The sequence below is a fragment of the Pyrus communis genome, chromosome 1, assembly GCF_963583255.1.
Source record: "Pyrus communis chromosome 1, drPyrComm1.1, whole genome shotgun sequence".
Classification (NCBI taxonomy): domain Eukaryota; kingdom Viridiplantae; phylum Streptophyta; class Magnoliopsida; order Rosales; family Rosaceae; genus Pyrus; species Pyrus communis.
This window is the reverse complement of record NC_084803.1, coordinates 7,894,184-7,918,655: the sequence shown is the minus strand read 5'-3', so window position 1 is coordinate 7,918,655 and position 24,472 is coordinate 7,894,184. Positions and strand designations below refer to the sequence as shown.

Here is a 24,472-nt window from a genome sequence, read left to right as displayed (position 1 = left end):
TTCAGTAAAACCAATCTGGCTGTCCGATCAGACCAAATCAATCTGGCGGTGTAGGTTGTAAACTAAAAGGTTGGAATTAAACTGGAGTTTTAATTGAATGGAAATTAAAATATTAAAAAAAAAAAAAGGTCGGATGCGGAAGAGAGTGGAGTGAAAAAATGCAAAAAAATTTCTGTGCAAAATTTATTTAATGCTCATAATTTTATTTTTGGATATTTTTTCTTTCAATTATGCATGAAAGAGTATAATAATATTATTTTTTATTTTTGATTGATAAAAAGGGGAAAGGATGGTTTTTTTTTTTTCTAGGAATCCGGAAGATTCCGTAATCGTGTCCGTTTATTTTACATCGTACGGTCAGAAATTATTTAAAATTTAAAATTAAATATAAATAGTACCTAATGAAAATTGACCGCACGATGTACAATGAACGGACAAGATCATGGGATCTTCCGGATCCATAGAAAAAAGATCTGTGCCAGATCATTTTCCGATAAAAAGAATTCTAATAACATATAATATAAATTATATGGAAATGGCTAACTGTGAAGATAAAGGAGGTTACCGAATTCAACCCACATGCCAGCAACTAGAGAGAGACGGTGGTGAAATGGGTGCATAATTGTATATGCTCCATGGGTCACTCTCGTTTACATGGAATGAGAATAATAGACACAGAGATGCACACTACGTTGAACATGAGGTTTTCCCCATTAACTATGCCTTACAAGAAAACCAAGTGCTTGGCCCAAGGGTCAGTGGTATGTGTTCGCTAGTGTTCATAATTTGTCTACCATCAATTATTTTGGTTATTTTGTGAAAAATCTTTGTCAACAAAGGACCAAAATAACAAAAATATCCTCAATTTAGTAAACAATAGGTAAAAATAATTGACAGAAAAAAGTGGTGGATATAATCACTAGCGAAGCTACAGAGGAGCAAGGAGGGGCGGGCGCCCCTCCGGTCATCGGAAATCGCCAATAAGAGTGAGAATTTCGCCCCTTCAATCTTCTAAACCTGCTGATATAGGTGCGTTTCGCTACTGGGTTTTGGTTTCAAGGGAAAAAGACAACCTGGTCTTGTTTAGACAGCATCATTTACCTTTTATAAAACTCAGTGTTCCTTTTAATGAAACGGTTCAGTTCGGTGGGCTCCTTTAGTTTCTTTTTAATTTTTAATTTTTAATTTTATTGATGTGGTTTTCTTTCCCAACCGCACTACCAGCTCACCATTTTAATTCTCTTCCGTCTCTCTCATTTGTTTAGATTATTAAAAAACAAAGGTTGACGTTTGTAATTGTTCTTCTTTAATTCTTGTTATTATTTCCGGTATTTAAAATTATTTCATCTTATTTTCTTTTAATTCTTGAGAAATGGTGACTTTGAGGGCTTGTTTCAAATATACAAAAGTTTTGTAAGGAAAATATTATTAGTGTTCCTATTATGTGAGAGTGTTTTTGATATTACTAAGAGAGATGTTTACATTGCGAGAGATGTACAACAGTTGTGTGATAACTTGATTGTTTATATTGAGAGGGATGTTTTTGTTTTTATTGACAATGAGTCTATTATGCGACATTTCATGACATGAAATCTTGCCAACAATAATTACAACTTGTTTGTATTGACAAACTGTGAACAACATTAAATTGTCTGCTATCTAAAATGATTTGATTGTCTACATTTTTGTGGAACCTATTACGCTTTTAAATTTCGCCCCTCCTCCTGAAAATTTCTGGCTTCGCTACTGGCTGAAAATTTCTGGCTTCGCTACTGGATATAATATGATTGATAAATATGCTACAAGTAAAATGAATGCAATTTATATAGCTAACTAATTTTTCTGTGCATTTACAATAGAAAGAACAAGGCCGTTAAGTTATTAACAATTCGACATGTTAACAAATTAAATTGTAAATAATCTGAACTACATGTGACTTGTAAGATTTTCTTTTGGGTTTGACTGATAACTTAAATCTAATTTATATGTGCAAATAATGAATAATTTATTTGTTTTTTCTTATACTTTTTCGTGTAATATTCATGTGAAAAATATCACAACTTCAACTCAATAAAAAACAATGTAGGACGATACAAATCACGTATCACGGACTTTATGTTGTGCAACCCACTTGAGGTTCAAATAAATCCTTCCAGATTTAGCAATGTCTAGCTGATAACAGTCTTGATATTCCCCTTCCATCAATACCCTGGTTAGTGTCATGATAACTCTTCCTATTCTATCCTGCAAGAATAGAAGAATTTTTTTTTCAATGTGAGCTTTACCCTGCATCGTGTTAATACTAGTCTACTCGTGTTTATGAGACTTGTATATTTATTGATATTATGCTCTAAAGTATGAAATCAACGTCAACCATGTTATGATATGTAGATGAGTACCACTGTATGATGATGTTACAATCGTGTCTTATATATTAAACAGGTTAACACAATTAAACTAGTACGGAGAAACATTACCTTTCCAAAAGTGTCATGGTCCCAAACTTCAACCATTAACATTTCATGCAATGCATCCTCCACCATGAAGTCAAATGTTTGATTCCAAACTGGATTCAAATTGTTCATTACAACCTGAAAAAGCATAAGACAATGATAAATTGAAATTAAGATACAATTCTGAATTAGAGGTTATTGACGGACTCCGTAGCGATTTCGGCATTTTTATCTGCCCTCTAAATGAATATTTTATGTTTTTTATATTCAGATGAGAAGTGCGAGAAGTTAAAAAGAGGTGTGAAAATCACGACCCAAATCATTACAAAGTCAAACAAATTTGGGAACTGAAATCTCACCCTAGTTTTGGCTTTGGCTTCAGATTTCTTCATAATAAGAACAACAAAAGGGTCGGCCTTCCCCATAAAATCCACAACTGGTAAGTCTTCTGCAGATATCACTGTGACAGATAGCACTCCTCTCACAAACACATCCTTCTTCTTCTGGGCAGCTGCTTTTTTCATTTTTTCTAAGTTATCTGCTCCACTGGGTTCAATCTTAAGAGCCTTTTCCAAAGAGGTCAACGCAAAGTCGTGGTCGAACGGGCCTACGATGTTACCGTCTGTACCAAAAGGACAGTATAACAGCTCCAAGTGCACCTAAGGCAAAGAACATATGTGCATTTTAGATTTATAAACTCTACTAACCCTAAACCCTAAACTCTAAACTGAATGCCGGTTTCCACTAAGTCAAGTAATTGGCTGGTTCCAGACACCGATCTAAAATACTTTTCACATAGTCGATATTACCAAACTTTGATCAAATATCAAATATCAGAAGATTACTGTAGATTGGTTATCGGTACCAGCTAATCTCTTCATTTTTCGTATGCAGATTCGCTAATTATCAGTGGTTTGGAATTGCTGAACACCCCTAAAATGTACATTTTTTTATAGGGGAGTCATTAGCTAATAGCCAATATCAGTTACTAATCCACTATCTGCTACATTGTCGATTTGCCAAATTTGGACCAAATATGAACAAAGTATTGACAATATTGTAACATGTGTTGGGGATGAGTACTCAGTACTGAACAATCCTTTTCCATTCTTGTATGCGTTTGAAAGTAAATCCCATTCTAACCTGACCCCTGTATTTAGCATCTCTCTGGATCTCCAAATCCTTCACCAACTTTAACCACAGATCCTTCACTTTACCAGGCTCAAGCTGACTCAGTTGCACTTGAGCACAGCCAATGAGCTCTGCAGCCTGAAGTCCTTCGTCGTCAAAAACTCTTATCGTCAAGTTTTGAGTCGATGTATCTTCAACAATGAACTCAAAGTGCTCATTCCAGATTGGATTCAAATCGTTGTCCTGTAGTATATGATAAATATTTTTACATATTCAGATAAGGGAAAATCATACATACTTTAGAGAAACATGAGCTGTCTTACAATGACTTTGCTGGTTTTCATTCTGTCACGAAGTGGACGTATGAATATCACAGCAAAAGGATCTGATTTTCCAACAAGGTCCTTGTTTGTCAACTCCTTAGCTTCCACAAGCTTCACATCTAACATTCCGACTGGCTTCAACTCCAAGGCACTGTCACATAAACAAAATTTTATCCGAGGAATATAAACTAGCAGATGGAATCTGAAACTTTATGAATGAGAAATATGTTCAAGAAAAAATCTACAGTTTGAATTAAGTATACCTATAATCTCCAGGTATTATCGGTATAATATTACGTACTGGCCAAGTTATACAATCTTCAATAGCATCTCGTATCGTTTCCTGAAATAAAATGACAATTTCATTACATAGCAACGTCAGCATGCCACAATTTTTCATGCAGAATGTAGAAATCACGGGGGCCATTAAGGTTCTGATAGTAAGAGAAACTAGGATACACAAAGGAAAAAACTTGCTCAAACCTCAATAGCATCAGAAACGCCGGGAATAGATGATATATCACCACCAGAAATTTTAAACACAAAATCCAGCTTTTTCTGCAGGCATAGGCACAAGAAATATGATATCAAACGATAATACATGAACATAATGTTATAATAAAACTTATAAATTGTCAGTATATGCTTTTCATTTCTAAATATGCATGACATCAAACTATAGTACAGAAACTTCGGTTCCCAAAAGTAAAAGTATGCCGCCTCAAGAAATTTTACAAAGCAATAGCGGTAGCTTATCACACACCTTTTCTCTTAAGGAATAACAAACAGCTCCAAAACAAGGGAAGTCGCCGACTAGTGGTTTGAAGATTAACCTGAAAACCCCAGTGAATCCAATATTTTTCACCTATATGAACAGTCCGAAAAAAAAGACGATAAGGCATACTTCAATTTCTAAGACATGCATGTCATGAAACCTTCAACTTCTCAGACATGTCATGAAACCGTATGTTTCATTTACCAAACAAACAAACCTAGATTTCACTGAAGAAAACTACACGAGAAACATTATTATATTTATTCTATTATAAAAGCAATATTAGGGAGGGGAGTCGAATGTATGATATCAGGAACAGGGTGAATACTATTAATTACTTCTTGAGGTATAAATTTGATGAGCATTACCTGTACAGGTAGTGCAAGACCAACTCTGGTTTTAATATCAAGCACAATGTTTGGATTACCATCCCACTGAACCTCCAACTCCATAGTGATTCCTCCTGCCTCACTTTCACCTTCAACGATTGAAACTCCTAACGGGTACCAACTACATGTATAAGCATCAACAACAAAATCTAGTCGGCGTATAAGACCATCTTGTAAGCATGAACCCTACCTGTGAATTGTGGAGCCACTGTGCCAAGGGTCAGTTTAGAGAATTTGAGTGAAGACAAGACCATTGGCCTGTATTGTTCGAGTATCGGTTCTACATTGCTCCTTATCAGCTCTGATGCTGCCTACTCCATCAAAGTGCACCCAAACGAAGGAAGATTTTGACTATTAAAGAGGTGAAACAAAAAGTGTGCGTAAAAAAGAGCAGAAAAGAAAAATTACTGCATCAACGTATGGCCAAATCTTCTCAAGATGGTGGTTAAGCCAATTCAACTGTAATTCACAAAGATATTCTTGTTAGCATATAAAAATCTCATGATAGTTTGAGTTCTAATTATCATTTAATATGATATTAGAGGTTACAAGAGGTCCTTGTTCAAAACCTTTTTTTTTCGTGAAATTGCGATATATATTCTCGATTGCTCTAATTTGTAACTTATAAAGAAGGGGATTCAACTTCGATGCAAGAGAACATGCACACAACCCTAGCTAACTGATCTAATCTACATCTGCTTCGAAGTCTTTTGTTTCTCGTTAATTTATAAGACATGGAGTAAAAATGCACCTATGTCTTTTTCGTGCCCAACCCTGTCTTTCACCCACCTACCACCCATTCGTATTGAAGGACATACCCTACCATTGAATATATAGCAATTTCTCTCATACAAGCGATACCGAAAGAGGAGAACTGAACACCCAACCTAGACTGGATGAGTAAATGAACCACTTAAGCTTACAAATTGAAACTAATATGCACAAAAGAAACTTACCTTACAAAACCAACTTAGAATTATTTCCAAAGGATTAACATATTTTAAATTTTGAAATATGAGACGTGTGGTTCATGAGTCAGGACATGCAAACCCAAAAGGCAAACATGAAGAGAAACAAGAAGTTAAGGTTTGTGAAATAAACTCAACTTCTGGCGATTTGTGAAGACAAGCCAAGATGGATAATACTGAGGTGGAAGAAGCTTTCTGGAATCTTGCACTGTCATCCTTGCAAACGCAGCCACTGTCTTGGCCTAATAAAATAATAATCCACATTAACAAAAAAAAAAAAACAAATAAACAAAAATTAAAACCAAACAAACATGCATAAATAACAAAGACATTTTATCAAAAACAATAATAACAACAATTTAATTGTGATTTAGTTTACCAAATCTGAACGAAATTTGGATCGGATTCTCTCTGCCCGAGCAAAAGCTACGATCAACCCAATGCCGATGGCAATGCCGATTATCAATCCAAAGAAGAATTCCATTATTTTCCTTTCTATTTCCGAGATTATGACGATGGAGCTTCTTCGGATTCAGAGAAGGGCCTTCTAAGAACGGAGTAATTAATTTGGTCCAACATGATTGGATTGGATTGGAAGTTGAATGATCAGAACATTAATAATTGAGTGATTAGTTTGATCTGGAAAGAAGGGAGTGATATGGTGTTTTCAATTTTTTTTTCCACTTCTATTTTTTTTGGCCCCAAAAAATGAAAACTCTTCTAATAACCGCATCTTTTGCATTAACATCAATTAAGGTGTCAATTCATTTTCTAAATTTCGGAGCAAAAAACAGATAAATTCATTTCCCAAATTCACCATCCAAATTCTTTTTAATTTTGAAAAACAACGATATATTCATACTACTTAAATAAATATTTCAGTTAAGTCACACAATAAGTATGCATTAATAATTAAATTTGTATCAAACCCTTCAACTTCATGAGTCTAAACAAAGAAAGATTTTTCAGTGTGCCCGAAACATGAGGCGAAACACAACATATCATTATATTGTATGATAGCATGTGGTGTTCTGTCTCATGTATTAGGTACACTAAAAAATCTCTCATAAGTTCTTAACTAAAGACCTCCCACTTACACCTGGGAAATAATCTTAATAAATTCCTACCAAACTCTTCAACTGCATGAGTCTAAACAATGAGAGATTTTTCAGTATGCCCGAAACATGATGCAAAACACAACATATCATTATACTGTATGGTAACATGTAGTGTTCCATCTCATGTACTCGGTACACTGAAAAATCTCTCATAAGTTCCTAACTAAGAACCTCCCACTTACACGTGGGCAAGAATCTGAATTTTTAAGTCAAATGGTATGATCACTTCTAAATGAGATGTCTTAGGTTCAATTTTTAACAAAAACGAATTTGAATTATATTATTGCTAGTCTATTGTGAGACTTATCTCACTTCCCCACCATTAATATAGATAACATCATTTGTTAAAAAAAAAAGTCAAGATTTTTCTTTTTTATATTACAACAAAAAAAAGGTCAAAGGAGCTAGAAGTGCAGCGCCATGCCATCAAGAACGATGTGAAAAACTCATTTTAATTGCCAGCACAGGCGGATTTGGATCCTCTCCTGAGCTAATAGAGAGGATCCTTATGACCAATCATCGTGGATCATTGGATTTTTATCAAACGGTTACAAATAGATGGGTCCCTTTAAAGTTATAATGATTGTAACCGTTGAATAAAAATTCAACGATCTACAATAATTGGTCATGAGGATCCTTCCCATTGGCTCAGAGAGGATCCAAATCCAGCACAGGCTACCGGCCACGGACGAATAATCTTTTGTTGAAACTTTTGGAACGTCAATCTCCTTTTTGTTATTCGTCCTAATCGTGTAATATTAATCGGGACACTTGGCGTAACATGCATGCATGCACATACGTTACACAACAGGCAGCACCCTACTTTTTTCTTTTTCTTTTTCTAAGGAACTCGTATCGAATCTTCCTGACCATCTTGTGACGGATCTTAATTTAGTCATAGAATTTATTCCTGTTTTCTTGTTTACATATTTATATATTGGGGTGGTTCGGTATGGGATACCATACCGAAACTAGTATCCCGAATTTCAAACCGAATTTTTTCGGGACGGGAATTTGAAGACCAATCCCAAACCAAATTTTCGGGAATCCCAAATTTCGGGAATCCCGAAATATTTTCGGGATTTTAAGACAAATCGGGAATCCCAAATTGAAATATGAAATTATGAATTGTTCTTCAAATATATAATTCAAGAACACATTCATGAACTAGGAATTTCATTTCATTCACACTACCATTTAATTGAACACTGGCATGCTTGACTCTTTTTATCATAGTCAAAATTCAAATTAATTAAACTTTTTTTGCAATCTGTTGAGAGACAAAAGAATCAAGCCTTCTGAAATCATCAGCCATGACAGCAGCAATAATAAAATCCACATGAATATCAAACAGAACATGAAAAATATGCAAGGTGTAGGGCATTCTAGGTTGCTGAGCATGAATTAGAAACTACTAGCATCAATTATAAAAGAATAATATATATATATATATATGTATAAATATATATATATATATAGTAATTAATATTATATATTTTCGGTTTGGTATGGGATTTCCAAAATATCGAGAAGCCAATCCTGAATCCCATACCAAAATTTTGGGATTGGTTCGGGATAGCATCCCGAAAATTTCGGGAATTTCGGTTTGGGAAATTTTTGGTTTGGGATCGGGATTTTTTCGGTTCGGTTTGGGATTTTCGGGAATTTTTTCCACCCCTATTTATATATACTCTTAATATTTTAAAAAAATATTAATTAGTACTACACTTTTATCTTTATTTTTTAATAATAAATCTTATGTTTAATTCTCATTAAAAACAAATTCAAACCAAATTATATTCTTGTGTTAGAAAAAACGCTTCCAAACAAAGTTGTCTTAGCACAAAGCAAGGTGTGAAATGAACTAATTAAAGGTACAAGTACCTAAAAAACGCCAATCGATTAATTTATTCACTAATTAAAGTTACAAGTTCTATTAATAATAATTGGACACGTGTTACAGCTCTACATTAACCTCTTCACACAAATTCAATTTAGTTTAACTATAACTAATTTCAAGTCTGGTGGACATATCGGATTAGAATGTGTCACATATGTAGTTGTGACAAGTTGATTGTTTAATTTGTAGTATAGTGATGAGTGTATATCAAGCAAGCTCTAATACGAGATGAGGTCACATAAGTAAATTCACTTACAAATTTTCAAGAGAAATGTTAAGAAAGATCTTTCATAAATCGATATTTTATAGATTTTTTGTTGTTTCATATTTTTAACGCAATATCTTTTAATTATGAGATTTAAAAATTTCTTAAAGTGTCCTGCTTGAGAAAGTCACGTACCAAATTTCAAAAAGAAGTTATAAATAAAAGCATTTTCTCTTTCCGTCCAGAGAAATCGCACACTCGCGGAAAAATTCTCCGGTCTCTCTCTAAATCACTCTCTGCTCCGTCATTGTCAGCAAATCACCATAACCGTCTCGCTCTCTCTCTCTCTCTCTCTATAATCTCCATATCTGTATATATAAAGCTGTGAGCAGAGCACTCTGTTTCAGGCTCTGTGTAGCCGATCAAGACCGTTGCAATGGCGGGAAACGACTGGGTGAACAGTTACTTGGAGGCGATCCTTGACGTCGGTCCGGGCCTCGACGACGCCAAATCGTCGCTGCTCCTCCGTGAACGCGGCCGTTTCAGTCCGACTCGTTACTTCGTCGAAGAGGTCATCACTCGCTACGATGAGACCGATCTCCACCGCTCCTGGGTTCGGGTATGATTTCTATTCACAACGCCGTTTCGATTGTTGATTCGATTCGGTTTTTTTGAAAGTCTCGATTTTCCGTAATTTTATTGATTAATTTTTACTAATTCGGTGGTTTTGATTTCAGGCTGCGGCGACGGCGAGGAGTCCGGAGGAGAGGAACACCAGGTTGGAGAACATGTGCTGGCGGATTTGGAATTTGGCTCGCAAAAAGAAGCAGGTTCTTTTAAATAATTTTATTTTTTTCTTTGGAAATAATTTGACTTTTTCTGTTGTTGAGTTCATTGTATTCAGCTGCTAAATGCTTCAATTGTGTGTTTGTTTGTTTGTTTGTTTGTTTTTTCATTCGTAACTGAGCAAATGAAAATAAAAATGGTAAAAAATATTAGAAGTAGGACGAAAATCGGATCATACAAAATCGGATTTTGCTGATTACATTGAATGAATTTTGTTCACAGTTAGGATTTTGCCTTATTGGAACGAATTGTGGGGAGGGTTTGAACCCAAGACACAAGAGGTTGAGGAAGAAGGCCCTAACCACTTGGGCAATCGATCGGTTTGCCTCCTTTGATTCATGTTAGAAAAGAAAATAGGAGTTGAAATCATTTCCTGTTGCTAACTATTGTTCCATTTATTGAAGGGAAGACTTGTGTTTGTGAAAAAGAATAAGTGATTACTAACAGGAAGTGAATTTATTTTATTATTTACTTTGAGGAGGGAGGTGGTTTAAGTTTTTGGCTTTAAAATGTTGGTGTTTGCTTTGCTAATTGTAATTGATCAGATTGAGGGAGAAGAAGCTCAGCGTGTGGCCAGACATCGTCTTGAAAGGGAACGAGGCAGGAGAGAAGCGACTGAGGATATGTCAGAAGACTTGTCTGAGGGAGAGAAGGGAGACACGGTCGGTGACATTTCAGCTCATGGTGGTGATAGCACTAGAGGAGGAAGAATGAAAAGAATCAATTCTACTGATGCAGTGGAGAACTGGACTAGTCAACAAAAAGAACAGAAATTCTACATGGTGTTAATAAGGCATGAGCAGAACTTTTTTATGCATTTAAACTTTTAAACGTTGATTTCATCAACAAGAATTCTTCATGCAGCCTTCATGGCCTGATCCGTGGCGAGAACATGGAGCTTGGTCGTGATTCTGATACTGGTGGCCAGGTAACTTTTGGGAATATAAATTGTTATTTACAATATTGATCTTGACGTGGATTCAGTCGATGACTATTGAAATCATTTATAAACTGGAATTAAAAAGCTTCCTTATTACTTGCTTTGGAGTATAAAGGTTTTCATCATTATCAGGTCAAGTACGTAGTAGAACTTGCCAGGGCCTTAGGTTCAATGCCTGGAGTTTATCGGGTTGATTTGCTAACAAGACAAGTGGCAGCTCCAGATGTGGATTGGAGTTATGGGGAACCAACTGAAATGCTGAATCCATTAAACACTGAGAATTCAAAGGAGGAGCTTGGGGAGAGTAGTGGAGCTTATATAGTCCGGATACCATTTGGCCCAAGAGATAAATATGTTCCAAAAGAACTCCTTTGGCCTCACATACCTGAGTTTGTTGATGGTGCACTTACCCACATTCTACAGATGTCTAAAGCTCTGGGAGAGCAAATTGGAGGTGGGCAACCAGTTTGGCCCGTCGCAATTCATGGACATTATGCAGATGCAGGTGATTCTGCTGCTCTTTTATCTGGTGCCTTGAATGTCCCAATGGTATTTACTGGTCACTCACTTGGACGAGATAAGCTTGAACAACTTTTGAAACAAGGACGTCAATCAAGAGAAGAAATAAATACAACGTACAAAATAATGAGACGGATAGAAGCAGAGGAGTTAACCCTAGATGCCTCTGAGATTGTTATCACAAGCACTAGACAGGAGATAGACTCACAATGGCGCTTGTATGATGGCTTTGATCCAATACTAGAACGCAAACTAAGAGCAAGAATCAAAAGGGGTGTAAGCTGTCATGGCAGGTTTATGCCTCGCATGGTTGTAAGTATCTCATATTTTTCTCTTCATAGTATTTTTATCAAAATTTTGGCCTTTTTTCTCTAAAAGGACAAATATTAAGTGATAGAAATGTTATTCTTACTAACTATCAGTTCCCCCCTGTTTTGGTTAGGTAATACCTCCAGGAATGGAGTTTCATCATATTATTCCACATGATGGCGACGGGGATGGTGAAGGGGAAAGACATGATGATAGTTCTACTTCTCCTGACCCGCCAATTTGGTCGGAGGTTATAACTTTTCTTTCTTCTCATATCCTCCTTGCTTGGATTTTAATTTATGATGCTCCTTTTCTGTATGGTTGTTCATAACAATTAATCGATTGAGATACTTGTTTTTCTTGCAGTATATATTTGGTTATAATGTTAAAACTAATGATTTTGTATCGGCAGATCATGCGTTTCTTTACCAATCCACGGAAGCCTATGATACTTGCCCTTGCCAGGGCAGACCCTAAAAAGAATATTACGACCTTAGTCAAAGCATTTGGAGAGTGTCGCCCACTGAGGGAACTTGCAAACCTTGTATGTTCAAATTCCTTAACTGCACCTTCTTACCGGTTATTTCATAAGTCTGCTTACAGCAAGTATATCTGTATATGAGGCTTCCTTTGTTCACGTTTTGTAAATAAAAAATTGTGCTTTATATATGTGTTATTCAGATACTTATACATTCTGTCATTACAGACATTGATAATGGGAAACCGTGATGACATTGATGAAATGTCCAGCACAAATGCATCTGTGCTTCTTTCCATTCTTAAGCTGATTGACAGATATGATCTTTACGGTCATGTGGCATATCCGAAACACCACAAGCAGTCTGATGTTCCTGACATTTATCGTCTGGCAGCAAAGACAAAGGTACTTTTATCTTTTATTAGCAGTATTACAACTAGATTAACCACCTAAAAGGTGCATGCAGTTTGCTTGTAGGTATATAATTTTCCCTGAGCTTCTGGATGTTTATGCACAGTCAGGTTTACAGTTGTACTAAATTTGGCTAGGCATGCTTCTAGAGATCACTTCTTTGAGTTATAAACTTATAAATTATACTGAGTGCATCAGAGGGAGGGGAATGCATTGCATACTGAATATCTTGGTTATAAACTTATAAATTATAATGAGTTTTTGTTGTATGGCGTAAATGTCACAGGATAAGAACTTTGCAGTTTCAATAATTTTACATGATATTCAGTTGTTATACCAAGAAAGTTATATGGCTCAGTTAACAGTGATGTTGTTGATTTCTTGGCAGGGTGTTTTCATCAATCCAGCTTTCATTGAGCCATTTGGACTTACTTTAATTGAGGTACATGTCTCTACATTATCAAAGGAATACATTTCAGATGTTAATTTATATAAAACCCAACAGAAGATTCTTTGTTGAATAGGCAGCAGCTCACGGCTTACCTATTGTTGCCACACAAAATGGGGGTCCTGTTGATATTCATCGGGTATGTCTACCTGGAAAACATTCCTATTCCATTGAAAGATTTTCTATTTTGCTTTTGGAGCTGTGTTGAGTTAAGTTATCGATACTTTTATCAATACTAATTACCGAGTTCGGACAACTGAATTGTGACAGGTTCTTGACAATGGTCTACTAGTTGACCCCCATGATCAGCAGTCAATAGCGGATGCCCTTCTGAAGCTTGTTTCGGACAAGCAACTTTGGGCAAGATGCAGGCAGAATGGACTGAAAAACATTCACCTTTTCTCATGGCCAGAGCATTGTAAGACATACTTAACTCGCATAACCAGTTGCAAACCAAGGCAGCCACAGTGGCAAAGAAATGAAGCTGACTTTGACAATTCACAACACGATTCACCTAGTGATTCTTTGAGGGATATACAAGATATATCTTTGAACTTGAAACTCTCACTGGATGGCGACAAAACTGAAGGGAGTGCTGCTCTTGATAATGCTTTAGAGACTGAAGACCGTGCTGCTGGAGGGAAGATTAAGGAGCAAAATGCGGTTTTGACATTGTCAAAAGGTGTTTGTGAAAAGGCTGGTTCCACAGAGAAAGCAGACAACAGTTCTGGGGCTGGTAAATTTCCAGCATTCAGGAAAAGGAAGTATGTTTATGTAATTGCTGTGGATTGTGATACAACCTCAGAGTTTACTGAGATCATTGAGAAGGTTACTGAGGCAGCAGAGAAGAACAAAGATGCAGGACCTATCGGATTTATACTATCAACAGCATTGGGCATATCTGAGATACATACTCTTTTGGTCTCAGGAGGTTTGAGTCCTTCACAGTTTGATGCTTTTATCTGTAACAGCGGTGCTGAGCTCTACTATCCATCTTCAAGTTCTGAGGATAGTCCTTCTGGGCTTCCCTTTGTGGTGGACTTAGATTACCGTTCACACATTGAATACCGCTGGGGAGCAGAAGGTTTGAGAAAGACGTTGGTTCGTTGGGTTGCTAATTTCAACGAAAAGAAAGGAAGCGAAACTGTTACAGAAGATGTATCAGCGTCAACTAACCATTGCTATGCGTATAAAGTGAAAGATCCAGCACTGGTAATATCTCGTGTGTGTCTCTGTTACGGATTCATTTTTATACTTTTTTGGTATTTAGTGTTGCAAATTGCATATGACTACATTAATACTTTTGGATGTCACTGCTTCAGAAGAACTGCTTTATTTTTGGCGTTTTTGACGTCGCTTATGTCATGACAGATTCCCCCTGTTACGGAACTCCGGAGACTCATGAGAATTCAGGCTCTCCGTTGCCACGTTATATATTCCCAAAATGGCACCAGGCTAAATGTTATCCCTGTGTTGGCTTCTAGATCACAAGCTCTCAGGTATATAAATGCATCCCTAAGAACCCGTGAGATCCTATTTTTCTTTTGTTTTGTACACTGCCAAGTCTTTTTAAGGATTAAATAGCATCCATAGTGTCTTCGTCTTCTTCGTATAACTGACATTTAGTCTCCAGGTACCTGTATGTCCGCTGGGGCTTGAACTTGTCAACTGCTGTTGTCTTCGTGGGAGAAAGTGGTGACACGGATTATGAAGGCTTGCTTGGTGGGCTACACAAAACTGTGATACTGAAGGGGGTTAACAGTGGCGCTCGTAAGCTTCATGCCAACAGAAACTATCCTTTAGAACATGTCTTTCCAGACGACAGTCCCAATATGGCTCAAAGTGAAGGATGCTCCCAAAATGACATAAGAGCATCATTGGTGAAACTAGGGGTTCTTAAGCGGTAGAAAACCCCGAATCATGCCCTCTTGTGTTCGATTCCATATCCTCTATACCTTTCCTTTTTGAACTGCAAATCACACATCCCTCTAAAATTCTTATCGATATTACTTGTATTGTCGTTGGCATTTTTACTCTAGCAATTCGGATGCCGGTTTTCAGCGCAAACCCGCCTCTGCTACAATGTGAACCGCTTATACAATTTTCTAGTTTTGTTCAACATCAGAGGAAGTTGTGCTGTTATCTGGTTTTGTTAAGCATGTATAAACATGTTGATGTTGGATTTTCTTGGTTACTAAAATGTTTGTGTGTAGACGTCTGCATATCTTTTGAATAAATTGTTAACCAAGCTTGAACACGTACAGAAGAAGAAGATAGCAGACTTAGAGAGGGGGAGACAGAGAGAGAATACTTGGAGAAGAAGTAATCTGTTTGTTTTGATTCTTTTTCATTAACTGTTTACATCATCCTTATAGTATATATACAACTAATGTTGCTTACACTATAAGCTAACTGTTTAACAAACTACTAACTACTTGTCTAATCTTATGACACTTGTCAAGAGTATAGCCCTTAGATTGATTACTCCTTACATAAATGTTCCCACAATTCATCTCTTATTGGTTTCTTTGCACCAGAGATTTCATGTTGGCTTGACGGTATTTTAAATCAATTCCTACATAGCACTACATGATTTTATAAACACGTGATTGACTTGAAATAGCATGGTACTGTAACTGCATATGAGTTTTCTCATCATGAATGCCTAGTGTGCAGAGCAATCCAGCCATTTGATTATTCTAGTACAGGCTCTATTTTTAGGCTTGGGCCAGCAAACTAGGTTTCCTTTTGGTCCCTAATCCCTATTGATCTTGTCGAGTTCATTGCAGACATGGCCACGCGGTTTGGCTGTTTGCATGGGCATGTCTAGGATTTCCATCACTCCATTCTTTGACATTACTTTAAAAAAGATAATAATTGTTCAAAATCTCAATAAAGATAAAAATCGATGTATTTAGAACACAATCAAATAAATTTTTTTTTTTTTCAAACGATATATTTTGTTATATTAGCTAATGATGGATTGAATCAAAATCGTCATGTACGAGTTAAACTCTTTTCCACCACTATAGTAAAATGTCACTTGCCAGTCACATAATATTATTCTTTCACCTAAACCATAACATGCGTATTTGTTTTTTTATATAATGATATATTGACACTATGAAGTATGAAAAATACATTGATATCGAACTCGTTATTTACGATATTCGAACTCTAATACACATACTAAAATGAAACATATCAATCCCGTCAACCACTCATATTATAATGTATACAGAAACATATATTAAAAAAGGGAATCATTCTTCTATTAATAATAATCCCAAGTTGAGAAAAAATATGAGGAAAAAATCATATTAATTATCCTACATGTGAAACCAAACTAATTACCAAGACTTTAGTCATTGCCTATAGGACTCACAGTCTTTCACTCAACTTCCACTTCTTCTTTCTTCTCCTCCTCATTCCACCATTGCTATCCTACCAAAACCTAATGACTTAACTCAAAATTTCCTTCTCTTTTCTCATTTTCTTTCAAAAGAGAACATTATTTAAAGGCGGGCAGCGTGTGCGGCCAGATTGTTTGGCCATGGCTGGCTCTGGTTACAACAGCACTTGTTTGCTATACCCTTCTCTTTTTCTCATCATTTTCTTCTCTTTCATGAACCACCATTTCCACTATTTCCCAATTCCTCACAACTCCACAGTTTCAAACCACAAACGAGTCTCCGGCAAGTACTGCAACAACGATCTCCAAAATGCCAGCAGAAATAGTACTGCTCTTGATCATGGGCCTACTGTAAGTTGGACAACCTATATATATATATATATATATATATATATATATATATTCAGAAAGTTAGCCAGTGATCACATTCCTTGTGTGTGTGTCTGTCGGTTTTTCACTAATGCGGGATAAATCTTCCCATATGTAAGTAGCAGGTCGATCGCTGTGTGATTCTGCTCATTCTGCAATTATCCAGCAAGATATTTATATGCATTGAGAGAATTTCTGAAACATATATATGTATGATTCTACTCCATTGGTCTTATCACATAGAGAACCAAAAAAAAAGATCTACAGAAAGTATATAAGATCAATATACATTGATAATTTTGTTTTTCACTTAGAAAATGCAGTGATATCGTTTATATGACATGGTTCTAGTCTTTGTTGAGTCTCTTGGCCAAAAAATGAAAGGAAAAAAATAAAGAAAAATGGTGGGTTTTACAATTTTGTTTTGTGTATACATACAGATGCAAGTGAAGAAGAACCAGTTTGAGAAAATAGAAGATGGGATGGAAAGAGCAAGAGCCGCGATACGAGAAGCTGCTCGATCAAGAAGCTATACGTCATACAAAAACGAGGATTTTGTTCCAAGAGGATCGGTTTACATCAACCCTTATTCCTTTCATCAGTTAAGATTTTCTCCTTCTCTTTTGTTAGAATTGGTCTTTGGGTTTAACCACTTTGGGTAAAATTCATCCAAGATTCTTAGTCAAACCGGAGCAAATAGCCTCCTAATCAGTCGCTATAAAAATGCTTCATTTGTTTTTTTCCCCCTAAAATGTTCCACTAGCCAAGGAGCTACGGAAAATTGAACGAAACCCCTAAGTAAGAATCCACTAGCAATCTGAAAATCCATTAGCAATTGAGAAAATTTCTCAGTTTGATGTTTGAATGATAATAAAATAAAAAACCTTGCACCATGAAGTTAAGGATGTTTTTATAATGTATCACAACTCTACTTGCTAGGAAACCTAACTCAACTCGGAAATAACAAAATACCAAAAGTATCCTTGAATCTTTGAATGTTGGCAGGTATAGTAAACGAAGGAATTCAATTGGCCAAAAATGCCCATATGTCACGGCTATGTGGTGAGTTCAACTTGTAATACCGTTCTCTCTGAAGCGATTGGTCACATGCCTAACTCAGTCACTTGAGCCTATAAATTGCAATGCATGAGCCTTGCCCTCGGTTTTATACATATTAGCTGTTCCTTTGATCCGTTAACCATCTGTTCTAAATTCAGAAACATTAAGCTGGTTCCCAATTAATTCATAAAATTTGAAAATACCCATTCTGTTTTTTGGCGCATGATGACCTGGTTAGGGCTTATGAATTACAGATGCACCGGTCACTTGGTAAAATTTGGAGTTTGTCTATAAATTAAGAGGCTAAAAAAGTAAGATGAGAGTTGATCATTTTTCGGGTTTTCCCTAGGTGTGCCATTATTAGGGTGTGCAGAAACATAGCATGGGTGTTGTAGTGGTGCACCATCGGCATTAACTGAATGAGCTTTGCCTCTTTTGTGCTTACACAGTTCTGGCTCAATTTCTCACAGACTGAAATCTTGCCCTATTTTGTATAAGGAATAAATGTTTTGGATTTACAAATGTTGTACTTAGATGTGGACTTACGAGCTGCAATTTTTCATCTGTCACAACCTTAAATTCTTCGGTCTAGTTCTGATCGACTTGTATACTGTATAGGATTCTGATTTACAGAGGTCCCCCATTCTGCTAGGCCTTTAAGAATAGTCTTTTGCAATGCATGCCTGCATGTGACATTGCATGCAGAAACATAAGCATGCATAATTTGCAGTTGCAGACTCTCCATGGATTCTAGGGCGGGCATCAAAGTGGCAAAATGCTTTTCTAAATTTGCCTTGTTTTCAAATTGTTATTTACTTAGTAGGTCGATCCTTCTTCAAGGATAGTTGACATTACATTCTGAAATTCCAAAGAATAATCGAACCACTTTTTAAACTTATATGTTAATTACCATAATTTTTCTTTCTTTCTATAATGTGGTTAACCACATTTTTCTTTAAAGGTGGGCTTGTCATTGATATTTTTGACACCAAACACTTGTCGATATGTCACCAATAAACTTGATTGCAAGTGCAGTTCACTTCAAGTCACCGCACTGTAGAATGATTGAAATTATAAATTTCTACAATTGATTCAAATCCATGCGTGCACGTTCACAATTACGAACAAGGTGTTCGCAGACTGGCAACAATATTGGTCATTTGTAAAGTTTATTGAAATTCAAGCAGTAAACTAACTACATTGGTTTTGCACTTAGAATTTGAGTTTAAAATCTAGGATCTTGGGCGTAGCCAAAAACCCTAAGCACCAAATGGTGATCTTACACCATAAGGTAATCAATTTTGTTAAATGGGATTAGAAATGATATAATTCACCATATATATGGACAAGCGTAGGGATTGTATGTGCAATATTGAAGCTTTTTTCGAATTGATGCGTATAGTTTTTCTTGCAGTTATATCAGGTGCTACATATAGTGTACTGTTTATTATTTACTTAGACTCTTAAGCATATATCATCAATTAATATCTATAAATTGATTCATTATCGTTTTGTATGTATGATATGATCTTTTAGGAGCCACATAGAGATGGAGAAAAGATTTCGAATTTGGTCGTACAAGGAAGGAGAGCCACCACTCTTCCACCAAGGGCCGATGAACGACATTTACTCCATTGAAGGCCAGTTCATGGATGAAGTTGAGTTGAGTGGGAATAGCCCGTTTGTGGCGAAAGACCCTGATGAGGCCATCGCGTTTTTTCTACCCATCAGTGTTGTCAACATTGTGAGATACGTCTACAGGCCTTACACCAGCTACTCTCGTGTCCGGCTCCAGAACATTGTCGAGGACTACATCAGAATCATATCGAAGAAATATCCATACTGGAATAGAAGCAATGGAGCTGACCATTTTCTGGTCTCTTGTCATGATTGGGTATGCCACTCTTTCTTTCCACCTTTTCAGTTTGATTTTATAGTGATACCACCAAAACTTTAATTGTGATTCAGATTTCATCTCATATCTCTTAACCCTAATCAATAAAACTATTTGCACCATATTTACTGATGATTGCATCTACCCAAAAGGAAAAACTCAATTATGTACGTGAGTTTCACATGATTCTTGTACGTGTATCGCCGTGATTAATGATCAGTAAATTTGGTAAATATAATATCACTCAAATGTGAATACTAACACATTTGAATTTGAAGACTTTATTAGTTAACGATACTCATAATTCGATTGCATTTTCAGGCACCTGATATTTCGGCTGGACACCCTAAAATTTTGAAGAACTTAATTAGAGTACTCTGCAATGCGAATTGTTCAGAAGGTTTCCAACCAGTCCGAGATGTCCCCCTCCCCGAAATCAAAATCCCGTTTGGAAAGTTAGGCTCTCCCCTCCTTACCCATCCCCCTAAGAACCGTTCAATCTTTGCTTTCTTTGCCGGCGGTGATCATGGAGACGTAAGAAAGATACTATTCAAGCACTGGAAAAACAAAGACAAGGAAATCCAAGTCCATGACTACCTCCCCAAAACCTTAAACTACACACATATAATGGCGCAGACCAAGTTTTGCATGTGCCCTAGCGGGTATGAAGTTGCAAGCCCTAGAGTGGTTGAGGCCATATATGCAGGCTGTGTCCCAGTGATCATTTCTGATTCCTATGCGTTGCCGTTCAGTGATGTGCTTGATTGGTCTAAGTTTTCGGTTCATGTTCCGGTGGCAAGGATACCAGAACTGAAGGAAATTTTGCAATCAGTTTCTGAGCATGAATATGTGAGAAAGCAAAAGAGGGTCATGCAAGTGCAGCGCCATTTTGTGATCAATAGACCTGCTAAGCCATTTGATATGTTGCATATGGTGATGCATTCAGTGTGGATTCGGAGGCTTAATCTGAGGCTGTTGAAGTGATGCCAATTAAGTTTTGGGGGGGGGGGGGGGGGGGGGGGGGGGGCGGGGCGGGGTTTGTTATTGTACAATTATGCTAGAATTTGTACAATTGTGTTTTTGAGTAAATAAATTTTGTACTATCTCGCAAACAACTGCGCTGCATTAGTTATTTAAAATTTTTTTTAGAGAATATTAGTTATTTAATTAGCAACGTGGAAAAACAAGAAATATTGATCGCAAAATTTGTGATAGGCAACCAACAATTTTTGCGGAAAATTGAAAAGTTATTGCAACACCGTACGTGCATTTGTACGTTTTAGGTCATTTACCTTCAATTGATTACCATACTTTCGATGATTATATTTCACTATGGGCTCTCATATTTTGCAGGTAAGTGTGAACTAGATATAAGTTTAATCTCGTCGAAGTTAAAAGTTATAAAATTATATATTTGACTTGAAATTTGTCGGTGAAGGTTGTACTAACTCTAATACATTATGGAAGGATTGAATAAATGAGCTTTTTTTCTTTTCTTTTCCCCCACGTAAGGCCTTCATCATAAGGTTAGACTTTAGAAAAAAAAAACTTAGTACTTTAGAAATTCAATGACTTAATTTGTAATGAATAAAAGGCACCAAAAACAAAAAAACTTGTATGAAATATGGCCCAAACGGAAAACCCAGGACCCAATCCTATTATCAAGCTATCTGTAAACAATGAGGAATCCTATTCAATTAGGTTGTCCCTAAACAAAAAGGAATCCCAGACTCTTTCCTTTTGCTCTTGTCCTTTGTATCAAGAGATCAGAGTTCTCTAACTGAAACGTTATACTACAAAGTTTCTTGCCTTTTCGTCAGCCTTCAGCCATATACTATGTCCTCTGGAAACTACGCACCGGAGAAACGACCCACACTAATAGAATGGCTACTCCTCTCACTCTTCGCCGTCTTCATATGTTTTTTAATCTTGGCCATACCCCTTGAATTTTTAGCTTCGGTGGAAAATCCCAAATATAGCGTCTCTGACCGAGTTCAACTACACAACTGCCACCAACAACACTCTGTACTACAACCTTAACCTCGGCATCACAATCAGAAACCCTGACAAACGGGCTACGTAGACTACCTTGGCATCCAAGTAATTAACTGCACACTACCAAGAGACGACGTTTTCGGTTTCGACTTTGAGCAGCTCGATAGTACCGTTTCATCAGGGCCACAAGAACACCACCATCTGTTTGGGCCCAAAATAGCTTAGTTTATAGTTGTTCTCGGTCCTGTAACATTCATCTAAAATCTTGACATGGGCTGTCTAGTTAAGGTTGGCCAAATCCTATTACGAAGAGAACTGGTTTAGATAAGGGTGAGGTAGTCAAACCCTATTGCAACAAGAAGTCTTAAAGTTATGGATGCTTAGAATTAGAGCAACTCCAACGTTGCAAAGGCCCCCTAGGGCTATTCACTATTGAATCCACCCAGTGAACAATAACTGCCCTTACTGAACAGTAACTATCTTTTGCATCTCCACCCCTACACTGAATAGCCTTGGCAATAGGCAACAAAATATTAGTATTTTTTTAATTAAATAATCGATCTTTCACCAATTCTTACATTAATTCAAATGGGAAGTGTGAAAGTTTCAAGTTTTAACATTAATGTATCAAGTCAACCAAGAAAAACCCGTTAGTCTTAATTTTCAGAAAAAATAAAATAAAATAAAATCAGAAAGGCAACAATCCCAACAAATAAAATAGCAAAAGGGTTCGTCGAGCTGATTGATTTCGCTTCAAGGGTTTGTCGAATTTGATCTGTTTTCCGCAAGATTTAGCTGTTTTCTCAGCTGGGTCGTCATTTTTTCCTCTAAATTCTGTTGGGTTTTTGTAAAGTTTGGAAATTTCAGGGATTTTGGTGGGTTGTGTCGATGGCGGATAGAGGCCGTTCTGGGTGGTTCTGCATGGGTGGGAAGGTGGTGGGTTTGGGTGTTTGATGGTATTTGGATTTGATTGTTTTAGGGTTTGTGAGAAATGGGTTTGAAAGCTGAGGATGGTAAAATGGAGGCCTGGGACATCTGCAAATCGAAGGTGAGGAGGAAGAAGAAGCAGAAAGCTAATAGGGATGAGCTAACATCGCCCTGACGTCATCCTTGCATAATACCCACTCCGAGCTCTCGGGCCAGCGATTCTCCACGGGCCCCATCGGGCTCAATCGCCAGCTTGGGCTAGACCTTATTACTCGGGCGTTTTGGCACTGTTTGAGAGCCAGTCTATTGGGCTATCAGCTTCGATGGAGCTGCTCTTAGGGGATGAATCTGGTTCGTTAAGGAGCTTGGTTCAAAGTCCTATAGGGGTTAGGATTAGCTGAAACCTGATCAGATTGGGTTGGGGAGTTCTAATCCAAGTAAATTTCTAGCTCGACCATAAGGGGGTTCGCTGCTATAAATAGAGATGGGAATGCATCATTCAGGGTCTCTTGAAATCAATACATAAATTGCCTTGCATAAAGCTTCTCAACAACCTTGAGATTTTTTCTTCTTCCCTTTCTTTTTGCCAACACATCTTCAGTTTGGATAAACAACACTGTGAAGGTAACCGGTGACATCTTCAGTTTGCATAGACAGCACTAGAGCCGTAGAATTAGCCGACTAGGGAGCTCTTTCAGTTTGGATAGACATCACTACTTCGAGATCGAATGGTTATTTATTCAAGTCTAGGTCAACAAGGATTTTCGAGTCTTTGTTGGTAGAAGTCATCTCATCAGCCTTCTCGGCGAAGTGAGGTGTTACCAGCTTACTAGGCTCGACACATTGAAAGTCGAGTTTTATTTTATGATTGGATATTTGCAAGTATATTTAGAGTTCAGCATTCTGATAGCCGAACCACATTTACAATCAAGACATTTATCTCTTTTGAGTATTTGTGTCTGTACAGTCTGATACGAGTTCGGCGTACTTATACTCTCATGAATATAATTACCGAGATCGTACCCGGCATCGACGATTTGTGACTTCAGGCTCTAGAACCCGAAGGCATAGACGTGTTCCTTCCTCGGCCGCAGTCGTGAGATCAAGAAGTTAGCAGTGCACCCAACGCCACATCAACATAATTACTCCCTGGCCGATGAGTTGGCACGCCCCACACACAACCGAATGACGCACATAGGCTTGGTATTTTTTAGAGTCAACACCATCTTACAGAATATAATCATTCGGGGGCAACAATATTTTGTAGGGTTCGGGGAACGTGATCAACTTTCCAAGTTTAAATCTGAGACTGCTGCCGACGTGTTTAGTATTCACTTGCAACTTGCTATTCAGGCCAAATTATTTAAGTTCTTCCTTGGTGAGAGACCTTACACTACAAATTTGGACTACATGTTAATGGTTCCTTTGATGACAAGATCTTTTTCAATGCGAACATCTGTTGGTCGTGGTAATTTCAATGCTACAAAATGCTTCGATTCGTCCTCTTGATAGCCCTTACAAATGTAATTTTTATTCTATTTCTTCTTGTTTAAATTTTTTGTGGATAAAGAGAGTTTTATTTTCTGATGCATGGATGATCAGG

At 37.0% G+C, this 24,472-nt stretch overlaps 3 protein-coding genes across 3 annotated transcripts; 2 read left to right on the top strand and 1 right to left on the bottom strand.

The window, feature by feature from the left end:
* Positions 1-1,966: 1,966 nt before the first annotated feature.
* Positions 1,967-6,710, bottom strand: LOC137717300 (synaptotagmin-5-like). The gene is made up of 13 exons (XM_068456614.1): positions 6,419-6,710; positions 6,179-6,281; positions 5,480-5,532; positions 5,262-5,382; positions 5,051-5,178; positions 4,671-4,772; positions 4,391-4,465; positions 4,171-4,250; positions 3,908-4,058; positions 3,597-3,827; positions 2,813-3,112; positions 2,478-2,591; positions 1,967-2,244 (listed from the first exon to the last, which is right to left on the bottom strand). Exons 1-13 carry the CDS (start codon positions 6,521-6,523, stop codon positions 2,098-2,100), a joined length of 1,710 nt encoding a protein of 569 aa, XP_068312715.1. The 5' UTR covers positions 6,524-6,710; the 3' UTR covers positions 1,967-2,097.
* A 2,792-nt stretch (positions 6,711-9,502) lies between these two features.
* LOC137734649 (probable sucrose-phosphate synthase 1) lies at positions 9,503-15,470 on the top strand. The gene is made up of 13 exons (XM_068473906.1): positions 9,503-9,881; positions 10,000-10,092; positions 10,654-10,901; positions 10,973-11,036; positions 11,181-11,879; positions 12,010-12,126; positions 12,289-12,420; positions 12,583-12,759; positions 13,154-13,207; positions 13,290-13,352; positions 13,484-14,425; positions 14,585-14,712; positions 14,847-15,470. Exons 1-13 carry the CDS (start codon positions 9,699-9,701, stop codon positions 15,118-15,120), a joined length of 3,174 nt encoding a protein of 1,057 aa, XP_068330007.1. The 5' UTR covers positions 9,503-9,698; the 3' UTR covers positions 15,121-15,470.
* Positions 15,471-17,378: 1,908 nt separating this feature from the next.
* LOC137724483 (probable glycosyltransferase At5g11130) lies at positions 17,379-20,931 on the top strand. Its single transcript, XM_068463253.1, has 3 exons — positions 17,379-17,595; positions 19,590-19,947; positions 20,269-20,931. The coding sequence occupies exons 1-3, from the start codon at positions 17,396-17,398 to the stop codon at positions 20,929-20,931; spliced, it is 1,221 nt and encodes a 406-aa protein (XP_068319354.1). The 5' UTR covers positions 17,379-17,395.
* The last annotated feature ends 3,541 nt before the right edge of the window (positions 20,932-24,472 follow it).

Bases quoted from the DNA above. Each gene is read 5' to 3' on its own strand.
- LOC137734649 (XM_068473906.1), top strand. From the start codon at position 9,699: ATGGCGGGAAACGACTGGGTGAACAGTTACTTGGAGGCGATCCTTGAC. The intron at 11,880-12,009 runs GTAAGTATCTCA...TGTTTTGGTTAG, and splicing joins GGTTTATGCCTCGCATGGTT to GTAATACCTCCAGGAATGGA. The intron at 14,713-14,846 runs GTATATAAATGC...TTTAGTCTCCAG, and splicing joins TCTAGATCACAAGCTCTCAG to GTACCTGTATGTCCGCTGGG.
- LOC137724483 (XM_068463253.1), top strand. From the start codon at position 17,396: ATGGTGGGTTTTACAATTTTGTTTTGTGTATACATACAGATGCAAGTG. The intron at 17,596-19,589 runs GTTAAGATTTTC...ATGATCTTTTAG, and splicing joins AACCCTTATTCCTTTCATCA to GAGCCACATAGAGATGGAGA. The intron at 19,948-20,268 runs GTATGCCACTCT...TTGCATTTTCAG, and splicing joins TGGTCTCTTGTCATGATTGG to GCACCTGATATTTCGGCTGG.
- LOC137717300 (XM_068456614.1), bottom strand. From the start codon at position 6,523: ATGGAATTCTTCTTTGGATTGATAATCGGCATTGCCATCGGCATTGGG. The intron at 4,251-4,390 runs GTTTGAGCAAGT...ATTTTATTTCAG, and splicing joins GCGTTTCTGATGCTATTGAG to GAAACGATACGAGATGCTAT. The intron at 4,059-4,170 runs GTATACTTAATT...TTTATGTGACAG, and splicing joins ATAATACCTGGAGATTATAG to TGCCTTGGAGTTGAAGCCAG.